Here is an 18,208-nt window from a genome sequence, read left to right on the forward strand (position 1 = left end):
CACTTGGGTGCGGGGCGGGGCCGGGGAGACCGAGCTGGGGCAGGAGCCGGGCTTGGGGCGGGGCTAAGTGCGGGAGCCGGGTCCGAGTTGGGGGCGGGGCGGAGCGGAGCGGGCTGCCTTCGGGCCTGGGGTCAAGATTTAGCTTGTTCAATCGCGCAGTCTTGTCCCACTCTCTGCGACCCCATGGACTGCAGCACGCCAGGCTTCCCTGTCCATCTTCAACTCCCAGAGCTTACTCAAACTCATGTCTGTCGCGTCGGTGATGCCATCCAACCATCTTCTCCTCTGTCGTCCCCTTCTCCTCTTGCCTTCAATCTTTGCCAGCATCAGGGTCTTTTCAAATCAGCCAGTTCTTTGCATCAGGTGGCCAAAGTATTGGAGTTTCAGCTTCAGCATCAGTCCTTCGAATGAATACTCAGGACTGATTCTATTTATCTTGTAGCTGGGAATTCCTTGGCAATCACTGATTAAGGCTCATTTGTTACTGATCTCCTGGTACCAGGCCAGTACCTCACTTTGGTTTTACTATCTTCCCTTCCTCAAACGGGGGTTTCCAGGTAGCTCAATTGGTAAAGAATTCTCTTACAATATGAGAGACCCTGGTTCGATGCCTGGGTCCAGAAGATACACTGGAAAAGGGATAGGCTACGCACTCCAGTATTCTGGCCTGGAGAATTCCATGGACAGTCCATGGGGTCACAAAGAGTCAGACAGGACTGAGAGACTTTCACTTTCTCAAACTGCATGGTTTGAAAGATATACTAATTACATAGCTCCTGGACTTCCCTGGTGGCTCAGGCAGTAAAGTGTCTGCCTACAATGCAGGAGACCCTGGTTCGATCCCTGGGTTGGGAAGATCTCCTGGAGAAGGAAATGGCAACCCACTCCAGTACTCTTGCCTGGAAAATTCCATGGACGGAGGAGCCTGGTAGGCTACAGTCCATGGGGTCGCAGAGTCGGACACGACTGAGCGACTTCAATGTCAATGTCAATGTGTCTCCAAGGCCAATGACCTTCTGTAAATTTTCTAAAATTTAAGGACAGCTAAATCCTAACCCTTATATTCCAGAGGTAGTTGTCATCCCCAATATATGGATGAGGGAGGTGAAAAGTGAAGTAACTTGCTGAAGTCACAAGTCTGACTTTCACAGAACCTGTGTGTGCTGTTGTTAACCACTTGCCAGCCAGGCAGCCTCCACAGTTTAGCCAATTAGTGACATAGCTGAAGCCGCAGTAAAAACCCAAACAGCAGGAGAAAACAGCAGGCCTAGTTAACAACCTGTGTAGAGTTATCTGGGGTGACTAAAATGCTTAGTTCTTGGGCTTTTTAAGTGTTTTAAAGAGCTCAGAGGATTCTGTTTCTACTCAACCAAAATCTCTACTTCTCCAGAGAAACAGAAGGAATAGGATGTGTTTATTAAAAGGCAGCTTTATTTGAAGGAATTGGCTCTGCTGTTCTGGAGTCTGGCAAGTTCAGACTGCAGGGCAGACAGGCAGGCTGGACACCCGGGGAAGAAACATTGTTAAGTTCAAGTCTGAAGACCATCTGCTAGCACAGTTTCCTCCTCTTCAGGGAGGCCCTTCTTCCTGGGGTTGGGAACCATTCACTGCCTTAGTACAGCCCCTGCGTTTTACAGCTGAACGCTGAGGTGGTGCAAGGTGGGGTGATTTGCCCAAGGACACAGCTGGTTAAAGACCAAGCAGTGTTGGTCTTTAAGCTCCCATGTTTCCTGGCTTTCCGCCCAGGTCGTGTTACTCATCACCAGAGCGTCTCATGTTTACGCCCTGGCCCCTGTGAGGCAACAGGTGACACCTGGTCTAGGCCCCATTCTCTGCCCCTGTCTTTTGTTACAGCTCAGCTGGCAGAAGCCAAGGTGGCCAACTTGACAAACCCTACTTAAAATTACAGCGGGTGTTTCTAAACTGAGGAGCTAGATCCTCCTAGCTTACCATCTCCACATCCTTGCCTCACACTTCATTCTTCTGTGTCTTAAAATTTTTAATTAATTACAAATTAATTTTTTAAATTCTTGCATTTGACTTCTTTGGAAAGAAAATCAGAGTACCAGATTTGGCAACCCGTGTGCTAAAATTCTAATTCTAATGCTAATTCCATATGGTGTCATACTGGAGTAGACCAGACCAGTCCCTTTAGATGCATTTGGAAAGCATTTTGTTGGGGGAACCCTTTATAAAATAGGCCAAAGATATGAACATATATTTCACCAAGAGGAGATACAGATGCCAAATAAGGATAGTTGAATCATTAGGGAAATGCAAATTGAAAATACAATGTGGTATCTCTGCATACTTATTAGAGCAACTAACATTTTAAAAATAAGTGATAATAGCGAATGCTTGTGAGGATGCAGAGAAACTGGATCAATGGTGAAAATCTAAAATAGTACAGCCACTCTGGAAATTAGTCTGCAGTTTCTTACAAAACTAAACGTACATTTATCATATGACCCAGCCATTGCAGTCTTGGGCGTTTACCCAGAGAATTGAAAATTTATGTTCACACAAAAACCTGTACCTGAGTAGCTGCTATGGGAAACAGTTCCCCCAAACATTAAAAATAGAATTATTGTATGATCCCAGCAATTCTACTTCTTGGTATATAGCCAAAAGAATTGAAAGCAGGGACTCTGAACAAATATTTGTACACCTATGTTCATAGCAGCATTATTCACAATAGTCAAAAGGTAGAAGCAACCCAAGTGGCCATCAATGGGTGTTAAATCTTGTACACCAGTATTTATGGCTGCATCCCTCATAATAGCAAAATATTAAAAACACAAACATCCTTTAGCTGGTGAATTGTTAAACAAACCCTGGTATATACAGTGGAATACTAATAATAAGGAATTACAAGGAATCAGCATTGATACAGGTAACAACTTCAGTGAACCTCAGGGGCATTATGCTTAGTGAAAAAAGTCAGTTCCAAATGGTTGCATCCTGTGATTCTATTTATATAACATTCTTGAAATAACAGAACGGTAGAGATGGGGAACAGGTCAGTGGTTGCCAGGGACGTGGTTGCATGGGGCATGGCGGGGGTGGTGCAAAAACAAAGAGGCAGCTCAAAGGGATTCTGTGATGGAGCAGGTCTGTATCTTGGTGATTACATGAATCTGTAGGTGGGGTGAAATCGCACAGAGCTACACCGCAGGGGCAGGCACACGAGTGAATGCGGGTTAGAAAAGATGGTGAGAACTGGGTAAGATCTGCAGCCTCGTTGACAGTAGAGTGTGTCGTCACTTTCCTGGGTTTGATACTGTACTAGTGCCTCGTGACGGAGAAGGCAATGGCACCCCACTCCAGTCCTCTTGCCTGGAAAATCCCATGGACGGAGGAGCCTGGTGGGCTGCAGTCCATGGGGTTTCTGGGAGTCGGACACGACTGAGCGACTTCACTTTCACTTTTCACTTTCCTGCATTGGAGAAGGAAATGGCAACCCACTCCAGTGTTCTTGCCTGGAGAATCTCAGGGACAGGGGAGCCTGGTGGGCTGCCGTCTATGGGGTCGAACAGAGTCGAACACGACTGAAGCGACTTAGCAGCAGCAGCAGTGCCTCGTGAGAGGTCAACTGGGGGAAACTGGGAGAAGGGCACACAGGACACTTTGTTGGGTTTTTTTTGGCAGCTTCCTGTAAGTCTAAATTTATTTCAAAATAAAGCTTTAAAAATTTTATCTCATCCTCAAAACTATGGTTGACTGAGGATTACACGATGCTTCTTTGGCTCCACAGAATTTAGAAACTGGTTGGCAAGGCAAGACAGACTTTCATTTTTAAAAAAAATTAAAAGTTCTCATGCGAAGTGTTTTAGCTTATAGACTCCCAGTGCTTTAGGAATCTTCCAGAAGGAAAGACTACTGCGGGCTGAGTGGTCAGCACTTGTTATAGGGGAAGCAGGAGCTTGAGTTGGGACTTGATGGATGAGTAGGGATGAACAGGCAGAGCAAAGACAGTATTTCAGGGGGCAAGGGGAGGGGAAGAGTTTGAGCAAAGGTTCAGGGAGAGGCATGTGAGAGACCAGTATGGGCAGTGCAGACCAGCCTGCAAAACAGTTTTCATATATAGGAAGTGTCAGGACAAGGCACTGAGTAATGCATAAGTTGGGTTCTTTTTTTTCGGTGGTGGTGCTGGTCTTTCTCGCTGCGTGCGGGGCTAGTCTTTGTTGCAGTGCACAGGCTTCTCATTGTGGTGACTGCTCTTGTCGCGGAGCAGGGCTCCAGGGCGCACAGGTTCAGTGGTTGCAGTACACAGGCTCAGGAGTTGTGGGGCACAGGCTTAGTTGCTCTGAGGCTTGTGGAGTCTTCCCGGATCAGGGATCAAACCCACGTCCCCTGCACTGGCAGGCAGCTTCTTATCCACTGGACCACCAGGGAAGCCCATCAGTTAGGTTCTGCTGCAACATTTGAAAGCAATGGGCTTTCACTGGACTCGGAAGCAGGTAAGGAAGGACATGAGTGGGAAAGTCTGGAGGCGAGTGACTAGCCATAGAAAGGGAGGGATCAGCAGATGAGATGGGATTTGAGGAGGAAGGTAGAGTTTGGGCAACTGGAGGAATGATGTCACCTGCCTGAAGTAGGCAAGAATACCAATTTGGGGGAAATGGCCTCTTTCCCCGTGCACCCCCACCTACACTTCCATCTAATTCCATCAGAACTCTTGTACTCTTTGTCTCCTTTCTGTGAACAGAATGGCCCCCCAGCTTCCTAAGAGGCAGAAACAGGGAGACAGGTGTATGGTCAGGCCACTCAAGATGGCGGCTCTCTTGCTCTCTGTACATCCCCTGTGGGACCGGTCCCTGCTTCAGCTACATCCTCCTCACAGGAACATGCTTGCCCCCTGCCCCAGCTATGGTTGTTTTCAGCTTTGGGCCAGAGCAGCTCCACCTGCTAGTTTATTAACAACATACTGACCAGAGACATTAATAATACGTCTTTTGTTACCTAATCATTATTGACCAGAGTCGTCTTTTAATATTCACTTATATAAAAATCGCTGGCCCCAGTTGTTAGTTTCTGCAAAAATCCCCCAATTGATAATATGTTCAAGGGAAACATCTGTCCTCGTGATGGTCGTTAACCTGAAGGGCTGTGAGGGACATGCCCCAGCCACCGGTTTCCCTGGTAACTAATGAGCCAACCTGACTTCAATTCCTTCTGTAAATAGCAGCACTCTCCTCCACCCGACTCCCTGCCCAGTAGTGAAGATTGCTGCTGGGTCCTGCCTGCTGCACATGGTGGGGTGTTGCTCGAGGACCTTTTTCTGCAGACATGTAAGGTTCTCTGTCACTGTCTCCGGGCTTTTGCTTGGGTCATCTGAAGGCTGGGCAACTACAAGGCTTGCGGGCCTTTGGGGTACAACCTAACAATTGGTGAGCCAGCCGAGAAAGCTCCTGTAAACACCAAGATGTTGGGAAAGGACAGGGAGCTTGGTTGGGGGAAGGAAAGCTTTTGGGGAAATCCCAGGGTGGTCGCCCACCAGCTGTGGGCCCTGTGACAGCTGACTACCGTGAGAGACGTCTTTCTCGTCCATTATGCTGATGCTTTCCTGTTAACCTTGGAGTTTCTTTCTTGTTTACATGTAGCAGCCCCGTGCTCATGGGTCATCTGATCGCACAGGGATGGCTGATGAATTCAGACAGAATGCAAGGACCTGGATTGTCTGTGAAATACAGGCACACCCCTGACCCACCCCCCCAAGCAATGTAGACTCAGGTTTAGGGTATTAACTCAGGGACAGGCTTGTGAACTGGACATGGCCAGTTTCTTGCAAAGGCTTGTTTGGGGCCTGTGGCAATGGCAAAACGATTAAAGCATACCCTTGGGCTTCTGGTCCCAGCTTTGAAAGGGAGCTGAGCACCGATAGTAGTGTGACGGAACAGCAGTGATACGCAGCCTACGATGCATTACAGCTGATGGAAGACGCTACAAAAGGCCTATCTGTGTTTTCGAGTGACACCAAAAACCCACCTTACCAGCCAAAAAGTTCAGAAATGGACCAAAAAAACAAATAACATACACTGGCATGTCCATCTGCCTTACAGCTCCACTGCACCTGGGCTTCTGGGACTGATGAAAGCGAAAGCGACGGTCGCTCAGTCGTGTCCAACTCTTTGTGACTCCATGGGCTATACAGTCCATGGAATTCTCGAGGCCAGAATACTGGAGTAGGTAGCCTTTCCCTTCTCCAGGGGATCTTCCCAACTCAGCGTTCAGACCCAGATGTCCCACATTGCAGGTAGATTCTTTACCAGCTGAGCCACAAAGGAAGCCCAAAAATACTGGCGTGGGTAGCCTATTTCTTCTCTAGCGGATCTTCCCAACCCAGGAATTGAACCAGGGTCACCTGCATTGCAGGCGGATTCTTTATCAGCTGAGCTGTGAGGGAAGCCCAGTGGGCGGGATAAAGGAACTCTTTCAGCAACAGTTGAGATGTGAAACCCACTCTCTCACCGTGTGACCACGTGTGACCCAGGAGGCTAACCCCAGACCTACCAGCTATAACTGAACGTCCCAGGAGTGACCGTCCCCCTGCCTCTGCCACATTAACCCAGAGGCCACTTGTCCACACCCTCTAAGTTCAGCTGTTGATTGCCAAAGGACCACTGCCAGCTGTGGGCTGGGGCAGTAACTCACAGGTTGGTCCTCGCCACAGGACCGCCCCCCGGGGAAATATAAAGCGGTCCGGGACTGGCAGATAAGACCCTCGTGGTTTGGGCTTGCCACCCTGTGGGGCAGGGGATTAGAAAGGGGTTTGCAGATCTCACCTTCTTACAGATCTTCTACCCAGCTCTACCTAGGACTACTTAAAGGAATTAGTCTGGGCCTCTACTGGAGAAAGGCACCATTCTGTTAACCCTGGGGTCTGTCACACCGCCTCTCTCGGACTGGCATTGGCTGTGGGGACTGAAAGTGGACCGGCGGTGTGGTCCCACCGGCTGGCCAGGACGAAAACCACAGGATGGGTGGGCTCTCACAATGCTGGTACTACTTGTATTTTGCCTAGTGGTCACGACCTTCCCTATATTATGTAAATGTAAACATCCTACGTTTTGTCCCTTATCTGAGCAGAGAGCATCTGTCCAGTGACTGGACGACCATGGTGGCCTAACTGTGAGATGAGTCTGGGAATTTCCCTGATGGTCCAGTGGTTAAGAATCCACCTTCCGGTGCAGGGGACGTGGGTTACATCCCTGGTCAAGGAACTAAAATCCCACATGCCATGCAGTGAAGCTCCTATGGCCAAACTAAAGAAGCCAGCACCAAAGACCAGCATGCTGCAGCAAAGACCAGCACAGCCAAAAAAATGAAAAGCCTGTAGAGATGAGTCTGACCAGCGGGTCTCCAGCAAGATGCTCAGTCCTCCTGCGTCCCTGGGCCCCTCCAGACTCTGAGCTGCTGGGGTCCGTATTGCATCTGTGGTGTTTGGTTGCAGCGCACCTCTGCATACCTGACCCCAGGGACGTCACGGGGGAGGGCTGGACCAAGACTGTAAGGGCCGCGCAGGGTCTGTGGGAGTGGAGTGTGTGGTCTGGGCGCTCAAGATGGCCTCTCTCTTGCTCTCTGTTCATCCCCTGCTGGACCTACAGGTCCAGGGAGCTGGACCAGTGCCTGCTCCCCTACAGCCTCCTCACAGGAGGTGTTTGCCCCCTGCCCCAGCTATGGTTGCTCTAAGCCTTAGGCCAGAACCACTCCACCTGCTGGTGTATTAAAGGGAAACATCTGCCCTGGTGATGGTCATGAACCTGCCGGTTTCCCTGGTAACTAATGAGCCAACCTGACCAGTTCCCCTTGTGAATGGTAGCTGCCTCCTCCCCAGAGGAGCCAAGATTGCTGTCAGGTCCTTCCTGCTGTCTGCCACACACACCGGGATGCTGCTCCAGGACCCCCTGCTGCAGACATATAAGATTCCCCATCCAGTAAACCACGGATGGCATTGTCACTGACTCCAAGCTCCGTCATCAGCCATCTGGAGGCTGGCCATCTACAGGACCTGCAGGTCCTCGGGGTTCAGGCCAACAACAGGACCCGATGACTAGCTCCAGGGAGCCTCCTGATTTTCAGCCCCTTGCTTGCAAGAGCAGCCCGAGGTCATTCACAAGCGGGAGGGGTGGCTGTGACCACATGCTCCTGCCCGTCCACAGCTCTTGGTAACCGTCCAGTAGCTGCCTGCCGAGGCCTTTGCAGAAAGAACCATCTCCATAATCAGACACCTCCAAGATTGTGCTGGTAGCCTGACAGGCAGCAAAGGAGCAGTGTGCCAGCTGCAGAACTGGGGAATTGTGACCTCTTAACTCACACAGTGTTCTGTGTTGGACTGTCGCGGTGACTGCCATGAAGTGGCAGTTTGAGAACCACTCTGAATAAGGAGAGAACAGAGGCTGGCTCGAGCCCAGGACCAACAGTAGCACCCAGTTTGGTTGTTTTATTAGCACTCGATCTGCCAGTGGAGATTTGGCCTCGCTGTACCACTCTATCCCTTCACTGAAGCCTCACGGGGCTGCCGAGCTCATGGTGCCTGCTGGTTTTCTTCACAGGCAATTTTCACCCAGAAAAACAAGCTGCTCCCAGACCCACTGGACACCCGACGCTGGCAGGGTTTCCGGCTGGAGGAGTATCTGATCGGGCAGTCCATTGGCAAGGGCTGCAGTGCTGCCGTCTATGAGGCCGCCATGCCTGTGTTGCCCCAGAACCTGGAGGAGGCAGAGAGCCTGGGCCAGCTTCTTCCAGGGAAGGGCCCAGAGATCCTTCCACGAGGAGAGGAGGCGCCAGCCCCACGGGCCCCGGCCTTCCCCTTGGCCATCAAGATGATGTGGAACATCTCGGTAAGAGTGGGGCCTTCCATGTCTAAAGTCATCCTTTTTCAAAATCCCCTTCTTGTTGGGCGGGTAACCAGACGGCACTTTCTCCCAGGAAGTAAATAGGAACCAGAAGATTCTCCACAGGACAGGTGCCTCACGCTCTCGTGCGGCAGTCTGAAGCGGTGTTACAGTCTTAGAGTGTAGCCTGCCCACGAGTCACCTGAGGTCAGGTTAGAAGGCAGGTTCTGAGCGCCGGTGTGGGGTGGAGCCCGAGGTCCCGCCTCCCTAATGGGCTCCCAGGCCACTGGGCTGCGAGCCACACTGAGTGTTGAGGGCCCGGGGCGTCCGGGCGGATGAGCGCATTTCAGGGCTGCAGTGTGCTCTGTCCTCTCGCTCCCTGACCTGCTCGTGGGGAAGGAGGAGCCACGTGCCTTCCTCTGAGCTCGCCTCCCACCACACTCCAGACCCAAGACTGATGTGCCAGCTCTCTGCTCTTAACCCTTGCAGAACTCAAGACTTTGGCAAGTTGAGTATTTTTCCCACCCAAAAACAAAGATTTTTGTCCATTTAGAGTAGTTTCTGTATCTTGCCATTACATGGTGGGAGGAGGGTTAGGAAATTCATCGAGACTTGATGGTATTTTCTGCTGCCCAGAGCCTCTCTCCAAGGCTGAGGGGGACACAGCCACATAGCTCATGCTGGGCCCTGAAGGATGTGGTTTGTGCCTTGATTTGGGGAATGAAGCTTGTTAGACTGTGCTTCCACGCTGGGCTGTTAGCTAACAAGTAGCCAACCCCTCACCCCATGCCCACTGCCAGGAAACATCCAGTCTTAACATCAAAACTCCCACTGGTTGGGGCATGACAGCAAATGCATTCACAAAAGCTAAAAGACTTAATTCTTAAAGGATTCTTTATAGGTGTCGCCAGTCCTGAGAGCTGTTCATAATGAAATGAGGAAAATACGGGGCTTTTCCTCATTGTTTGTTGCTTTTTGCTGGTTGATAGAGGGCTGTTCTGTGATTCAGTGCGAGTTTATCCAGGGTGGGCTTGTCGGGCTCAGCCTGTCTGCTGAAGGGAGCCTTCACGGGTGAGTGTTCGTGCTCGGTGGTCAGGTCTGAGCCTGGTGGTGCCCGGAGGCCTCTGTGGCAGGAAGAGGAGCCCCTGCCGTGGTCGTCTCGACATCTCCTCCGGCCCTGGGAACCTGAGCTGCCGAGAGTTTGAGGCGTGGGCAGCATCCTCTGGGTTGGCATGAATGGCACCTCTGCCTCCTTTCTCCCTGGAGAAACTAGGCTTGGCTTGCAACTCAGAGAGGTTATGAGCTTGAAAGTCAAAGCCAGTTCCAGGCAGTAGTTGTCCTGCTCCAGATTACAAGGAGGGCCTGGGCTTCTTGGACCCGTGTAATTCTGGACCCGTTATGGATGTTCCAGGCAGGCTCATCCAGCGAAGCCATCTTTAGCACAATGAGCCAGGAGCTGGTCCCAGCCAGTCGAGTGGCCTTGGCCGGGGAGTATGGAGCGGTCACTCACAGGTAAGCAGCCATCTGCCCCACCTCGCCCCGCCACGGAGCAGCACCCACACCTGTGCCCTCCGCACAGCGTCTGACGCGACACACACACCCCCACAGACACAATAAACGCCCACTGAACAGTGTAGTCAGTGATGGGCTTTCAGTTGGGGGATAATTGGGAAAGACTGTAGTCTGACCCCAGCTGGAGATTCAGGTGGCTGACTCACGCTGGAGCAGGGAGAGAAGGCCACCTAAAACCATCCTTCATCCTTCTGAACTGGGCGGATCTGGTTTATGACTCCTAAGTAATTCTCAGGTAGAGCACCCCAATTTTGCACGAATTGAATTCTGTCTGTCCCCAGCAGAGGTTAACACTCACTTTACAACTAACTGCCATGACCTGATGGTGCCAAGAGATTTTTTTAGTGGCCTTCCCCAAGAGTATCTTTGTGGCAGAGGCGCCTGAGAAGTGGCAGCAGATTCCAGTGTGGTCAGTGCTGGTCCGACCCCCGTCAGGCCTCCTGTCAGGATCGTTCTCCGTTCAAACACACACACCCCTCCCGGTGCGGCCACGCGCTTCCCCGGGTTTGCTGACAGCCGTGCAGCATGTTGCTGCTGCGGCGCCAACAGCCTTGTGCCGGGATCGTCGTTCTCCCAGAGGCTCTAATGGCCCAGGCCGGAATGATGCTCTGATGCCTTTGATCACCTAAGACAGGGGCCCGTTTGGACGAACCCCAGAGGAGCTGTTGGAGCCACTCACAGCCTGGCTCAAAGCTCGGACCTGAGGCAGCTCAGAGGACAGGCCGGGCGTGGGGCTCTCCCTGTTGCCTCGATGTCTCTGGGCTTCTGCTCCATCCACCTCTCTCTGCCACCCTGCATCCTCATTTCCTGCCCGCAGGAATACTTCCGGCTTCCCTCAGGCCTCGTGGCACTGTTAAAAAGCAAACTGCTGTGCCTGACGTACAGTGAGGCCAAACAATACCAAAATGCCAGAGTTTGGAACAGAGAAAGGTTTATTACAGGACCATGGAAGGAGATGGGTGGCTCATGGCCCCCAAATGTCAAATTCCCCAAAGAGTTTCAGCAAAGCATTTTTAAAGGGCACATAAGGGAGAGGGGTGTCCCAGGGTATGTAACCGGCTCGTGCACAAATCTCCGGTAGATGGTGAGGTGACAGGGCAGTGTCACAGTGGTTAACAGCCTCAGTCCTCAGGCTCCAGGAGGTCTGCGGGCTATCTGCTCATGGTCATCAAGTGGTTACCATCTTCATTTGGTGGGGGTTTTTACATTTGTAAAACAGCTCAGCGAACTCAAGCGCGTTACAGCATCCTTTCAACACCTCAGCTCCATTTCCTATGCAGTTACTGCCGAGTTTTTCCTCACACTCCACAGAGAGCCTCTCCCCTTTTCCTGCTAAGCATCGGGTCTCAGACATGACTTCAGGCCCTTGGTTGCCCTAGGGTCAGGTGCGCACGCTTAGGCCTGGCAGCTCTGGGCAGGGGCGGGGCCACACCCAGTGGGCAGTCCTACAGCCTCTGTGTCTGAGCAGGGTGGTGGGATGGGGCTCCCGGAGCAGCAGAGGCCTGGGCAGAGCACCTGACGTGCGGGGGAATCGCTTCTACAAACTGCCTCTGTGTCGGTTCACTCAGAGGCTGACTGAGCTTGTGCCAGGTGTTAAGCTAGGGCCGGACCAGGGAGGTTCTGGGTCCTGTTATCCACCTTACAGGGTATGGTACTACTCTATTCCCCTTTTGCATTTGAGACTGAGCCAAGAGACGTTAAGCAGTGTGGCCAAGGACTTGGAGTGGCAGGCGTGGGGTTCAAGCCCAGGCAGCCCACTTCTAGGGCCTCCTGCCCCGTGCTCTTCCTCGTGGGATGGACGGGGTCACCAGTGTGATGAGTCACCGTGGCTTCCCTTCCAGCACCCCGCTCTGCACCTGGCACACACTTGGTATAGATATGGGTGGAGATGAATGTCAGTGTTGATTGTGGCCTCAGACTGTTGTATCCCAAGTGTCGTATCTGCTGCTCCCTCACGTTTGTCCCACCCGGCTGAAACAGAAGACCCAAGGGAGGTCCCAAGCAGCTGGCCCCGCACCCCAACATCATCCGGGTCTTGCGAGCCTTCACCTCGTCGGTGCCGCTGCTGCCAGGGGCCCTGGTCGACTACCCGGACGTGCTGCCCCCGCGTCTTCACCCCGCAGGCCTGGGCCATGGGCGGACTCTCTTCCTCGTCATGAAGAAGTGAGTGGCGGGACCTGGAGTGAGTAGGAGCTGGTCGCTGCCTCCAAGAGCCTGGGATCACGGGCCAGAGGATCCTCTCTCTTTGGGAGACAAGGGCAGGCTGAGGGCATGTGTCTCCCCTGGAGCGCAGTTTCCCTTTGGGACGGCCTTCCAGGCAAACAGAAGTGCATGTTCAGTCAGGTCATACTTCCCATCTAGTGCTCTTAGGACCTTTGACCGTAGCCCCCTGTATGCTCACCTTTCTCCTGCGTTGTTTTTTTTTTTTTTAAACATAGACTCTTCTCCTTTCCTCCATCTCTGTGCCCCTGGCATTGCTGTATGAGTGCTTTAAGGAAACGAGCAGCTGTCCTGTAACTTCTAACATGTGAGGCCCTAGCTCTTACTTCCTAATTCCAGGATGGTGGATAGAAACAGAACAGCTACTTAGGGAGCAAAGGAGTCAGGAGAAAGGCCATCATCCTAACAGGAAGTGAGGTGCTCGGGATGCTAGGCGCGTGATGACTGGCCCTGTTGTGCTCTCCACCAGCTACCCGTGTACCCTGCGCCAGTACCTTCGCGGGAACACCCCGAGCCCCCGGCTGGCCACTGTGATGACTCTGCAACTCTTGGAAGGGGTGGATCACCTGGTCCAGCAGGGCGTCGCGCACAGAGACTTGAAGTCCGACAACATCCTGGTGGAACTGGATGCAGGTAGCTGCCCGCCCCGCCCCGAGCTGTCCAGGGTGGCCTGCACTTCAGGCTTGGGGACATTTGGGGCCTTCGGGTCTTTTCTGGTTTCTATGTTCTAAGTTGTGTCTTAGCTCTGCCCACAGAGATAAGCACTCTCTCCTTCAAGATGGATGGTTTTGTTCTTTGTTCTGGTCTTTGTATTGTAAGAATATTTTCAGCAAGTACTGCTTGAATGTCAGCCCAGCTGCCTCTGGCAATGAGCTCCCCATCATTGGAAGCATTCAAGCAAAGCTGGGTGGCTACTTGCCTGGGGGTTCTGTAAAGGAGAGTCATTGTTTTGTTCTTGTTGTTTAGTTGCTAACTCATGTCTGACTCTCTGCAACCCCTTGGACTGTAGCCCACCAGGCTCCTCTGTCCATGGGATTTCCCAGGCAAGAATACTGGAGTGGGTTGCCTTTTCCTTCTTCAGGGGATCTTCTTGACCCAGGGATCGAACTTCTGTTCCCTGCAATACAGGTGGATTCTGTCATATGGTCAATTTTGAACTAAAAAGATTTAAGATAATTCAATATGCGATTAAATTCTAGAGGAACTGGCTTTTAAAGGAAGTCTGCATGAATCCTTTTCCAGATAACTAATTGATAATGTGCTGATTTTAGCCAGTTCTTGGCTAAGGGACCTTGATTTCCTGGAGGCATGTCTGTATTTGTGTTGCTGGTCCCACTCAGCTCTCTGGTGAGTGGGCAGCTGTCCAGGCCTTGCTGGCCTGTGTTCCTGGGTCAGCATGTCCTGAGAGTGGCTTTTGTTGTTGTTCAGTCACTCAAGTCATGTCCGACTCTTTGTGACCCCATGGACTGCAGCATGCCAGGCCTCCCTGTCCATCACCAACTCCTGGAGCTTACTCAGACTCATGTCCATCGAGTCGGTGATGCCATCCAAACCATCTCATCCTCTGTCATCCCCTTCTCCTCCCACCTTCAATCTTTCCCAGCATCAGGGTCTTTTCTAATGAGTCAGTTCTTCGCATCAGGTGGCCAAAGTTTTGGGGCTTCAGCATCAGTCCTTACAATGAATATTCAGGATTGATCTCCTTTAGGATGGACTGGTTGGATCTCCTTGCAGTCCAAGGGACTCTCATGAGTCCTCTCCAACACCACAGTTCAAAAGCATCAATTCTTCAGTGTTCAGCTGCTGGGGTCCAGCCCTGGCTGATCCAGGGAGTTGGAAGGGGAGACGGCATCGGCGATTACCCTTGGCTTTAATTAAATATTAATCAAAGATATAAAGAGTAATAGAATGAGGATAGCTCAGTAGGAAAATTCAGCGGAGAAGAGGCTGAGTAGCTTGGTTTACGCGGAAAATCAATATAACCTGTGACATCAGGTTACCTCTGACCACGGAGGCCTCAGGCGCCCTCTCGAATAGCAGAGGGTGCCCTACCTTAGGCACCTTCTCGAGTGGGTCTTAGAAGCCCAGGCAAATAAGTGGTCACAGAGGACCTCCGCACTCCAGATGGAAACTCAGCCAGAGGTTGAGAGAAAGAATGACATGGGGAGACCAAGCTTCAGTGAGCAAGGCCCGTAGCTTTATTTTCAACAAGGGCTTTTATACCCTAAGTTGCACGTAGAGGATAATAGGGGATGTGAAATCATGCAAAGTCAGCAGTCTTTGATCCTTATCGAAACCAGGGTTTCTTTTCTGCAAATTTATTGTATACAAATGGTTTAGGTGATTTACATCATCTTCTGGCCAGAAGGCCTATTAACATTTTATGACTCTGACAAAGGTTTGTCAACCGTAAGACTTATTTTCTCTAAGAGTAGTTATTTTAAAGTTTGGCGCCATCCTCTGAAGGTGTTAGATAAAGTTGCATTCCTATAGGGCAGAGGTGCAGTGGGTTTACAACAAAGGAAAGAATGTATTACCTTAAGGGTCTAAAGTTGCTAACACCAAGGCCACTACTTATTTTTTCTACATACCAACTGTATTAATTCACATTCAAGGATGCAACACAGGGGATGTGGAAACTTGGCAGCAAGCATTGGCTCATCAATGAAATCTTTTACTAGTTTTATTCTGACAGCTTCTAACTCTAAGAGGCTCTAAGCTGTTTGAATATCTTAGGCTTCCCGTGCCTCTCGCGGCTGGGAGACAAAACACTCGTATGCATAGCTGTAGGAGTCCGGGTAAACTTGTCAGGTAAGTTAGAGAGCTATCTGAGGGGTTTAGATTTAAACACTCCTATTATGCCCAGGAACTTTATTAACTGGAGTTGTAAGTTAACTCCTTTTCAGAGAGAGAGCGAGATGGTGGTGGGGGACAGCCCCCCGTAAAGTCAGAGGTGAGAGCACAAAGCAGTAAAGTAGGCAGACTCTGGTTTTGGGGGTAGATGCTCGAGAATATCCAGGGGGACTCCTGATGCTCGATCCCACCTTTGCGTTTGCCGAGCCTCCTTCCTCATGACCTTTGCCACGGGCGGAGTTCCTCATGCTGGCTCCTCGCATTCAGCCTTCTTTATGGTCAAACTCTCACATTCATACATGACTACTGGAAAAACCATAGCTTTGACTATATGGACATTTGTTGGCCAAGTAATATCTCTGCTTTTTAATACCCTCTCTGGGTTTGTCATAGCTGTTCTTCCAAGGAGCAAGCATCTTTTAATTGCATGGCTGCAGTCAACATCTGCAGTGATTTTGAAGCCCAAGAAAATAAAGCCTGTCACGGTTTCCATTGTTTCCCCATCTGTTTGCATGCAGTGATGGGACCAGATGCCATGATCTTAGTTTTCTGAATGTTGAGTTTTAAGGCAGCTTTTTCACTCTCTTCTTTTACCTTCATCAAGAGGCTCTTTAGTTCTTCTTCACTTTCTGCCATAAGGGTGGTTTCATCTGCATATCTGAGGTTATTGATATTTCTTCCAACAGTCTTGATTCCAGCTTGTGCTTCATCCAGCTTGGCATTTCGCATGATGTACTCTGCATGTAAGTTAAATAAGCACAGTAACAATATACAGCCTTGATGTACTCCTCTCCCAATTTTGAATCACTCTGTTGTTCGGTGTCTGGTTCTCACTGTTGCTTCTTGACCTGCATACAGGTTTCTCAGGAGGCAGGTCAGGTGGTCTGGTATTCCCATCTCTTAAAGAATTGTCCACAGTTTGTTGTGATCCACACAGTCAAAGGCTTTAGTGTAGTCAGTGAAGCAGATGTTTTTCTGGAATCCTCTTGCTTTCTTAATGATCCAACAGATGTTGGCAATTTCATCTCTGGTTCCTCTGCCTTTTCTAAATCTAGCTTGAACATCTGGAAGTTCTCAGTTGACTTACTGTTGAAGCCTCACTTGGAGAATTTTGGCATTACGTTGCTAGCATGTGAAATGAGTGCAGTTGTGCAGTGGTTTGTTCCTGGGTCAGCGTGTTCTGAGGGTGGCTTTAGTGGAGGTATCGGAGGGCCTCGAGGTGCAGGGAGGGGAGGAGATGGCCTCTCACGTCTGCGAGTCTCCCCACAGATGGCTGCCCCTGGTTGGTGATCACAGACTTTGGCTGCTGCCTAGCTGATGAGCGCGTCGGCCTGCAGTTGCCTTTCACCAGCTGGTACGTGGACCGTGGCGGGAATGGCTGCCTGATGGCTCCCGAGGTGAGTCCCACTGAGCGTGTCAAGTGCCACCAGCAGAGCCTCTCCCACCAGGTTTCCTCCCTGTTTACTCAACACTTCCATCTTTTCTGACCCATAATTTATCAGAAGTCCCTTCCCTGTCTCTTTGCCTGGAACTGATGTCCCAGGAGAGATGAGTTTTGTCAGCCTGAAGTAGGCAGCCTAAGCACATTTGCTTGGATCTGAGCTACAGTTCATTTCAATTCTGGGTTCCTTGGGACAGAGTCCAGACTAGTGCATGAATTGGGTGCCGTGCAGGAGCACAAATAGGTTTCAAGTACCAGCAGTGTGACTGTTCACTTGTTGCTTTCCGAGCAGGTGTCCACGGCCTGCCCGGGCCCCAGGGCAGTGATCGACTACAGCAAGGCGGATGCCTGGGCGGTGGGCGCACTCGCCTACGAAATCTTCGGGCTCCCCAATCCCTTTTACGGCCAGGGCAGGGCCCACCTTGAAAGCCGCAGTTACCAGGAGGCTCAGCTGCCAGCACTGCCCGAGTGGGTGCCGCGGGACGTGAGGTGCCTGGTGAGGTCGCTGCTGCAGCGGGAGGTCTGCAAGGTGAGGTGGTTCAGGTTTACAGGGGTTGTGTGGATGGGAACCTCAGGTCGTGTTCCAGAGTAAAGGGCAGGGCTGGGCAGGACTGGAGTGCAAAACGGCTCCTCTGTCTTACAGAGGTGATGGCCACGTACAGAACACACAGCAGGCTGGAATACAGATAGGAGCAGGGGAGCTGGCCACCAAGCTTGGAGTCAGGATTCCAGCAGCCAACTCCTCTTGGCTTTAGCTGCTTAAAGTTACTCAGAGGGAAAGAGATGCAGTTTTAAGACATGTTTAATGAAGATACAGAATCAGCTGAGATCTAGCCAGACAGATAGGATGAACTCTCCTGAGAGATCTGGACATTTTGAAATTACTCCAAAGGCTAACATATTTGAAACCTTAACAGGAGTGGCAGGGCCAGTGCGGGTGGCATGTGGAGTGGAAAAAGCATGGACAGAGCAGGGCTCAAAGTCCCGCCTACCGCTTGCCCCTCACCATGTGCAGCAGGCTGTCACATAGCGTGCGCTGCCGTCATGAAGTCAGGACAACTCCCCTCACCCCAGACGCAGCTCCTGGGCCTTCAAGGCCTTGGACTGTCACGGACTTCCCTGACAGTCCAGTGGTGGCCTCCCAAGATTCCAGTGCAGGGGACACAGGTTCGATCCCTGGTTGGGGAACTAAGATCACATATGCCATGCTGCATGGTGAAAAATCTTAATAAAAGAAAGGCCCAGGATGGGGAGGCTATTCCAACAATGTCCCCTACCCCACCCA

General features: G+C 51.2%; 1 protein-coding gene across 1 annotated transcript in view; it reads left to right on the plus strand.

Annotated features, from left to right (window-relative positions):
- Positions 1-5,087: 5,087 nt before the first annotated feature.
- PINK1 (PTEN induced putative kinase 1) overlaps positions 5,088-18,208 on the plus strand; it is a 14,890-nt gene continuing 1,769 nt past the window's right edge. The window contains exons 1-8 of the mRNA XM_010830232.1: positions 5,088-5,142; positions 7,454-7,509; positions 8,451-8,843; positions 10,249-10,349; positions 12,390-12,572; positions 13,099-13,262; positions 16,752-16,879; positions 17,216-17,452. Coding sequence (XP_010828534.1) covers positions 5,088-5,142; positions 7,454-7,509; positions 8,451-8,843; positions 10,249-10,349; positions 12,390-12,572; positions 13,099-13,262; positions 16,752-16,879; positions 17,216-17,452 — 1,317 coding nt within the window. The remainder of the gene's footprint in view (positions 5,143-7,453; positions 7,510-8,450; positions 8,844-10,248; positions 10,350-12,389; positions 12,573-13,098; positions 13,263-16,751; positions 16,880-17,215; positions 17,453-18,208) is intronic.

Source organism: Bison bison, unplaced genomic scaffold, assembly GCF_000754665.1.
Source record: "Bison bison bison isolate TAMUID 2011002044 unplaced genomic scaffold, Bison_UMD1.0 scf7180017864516, whole genome shotgun sequence".
Taxonomy (NCBI): domain Eukaryota; kingdom Metazoa; phylum Chordata; class Mammalia; order Artiodactyla; family Bovidae; genus Bison; species Bison bison.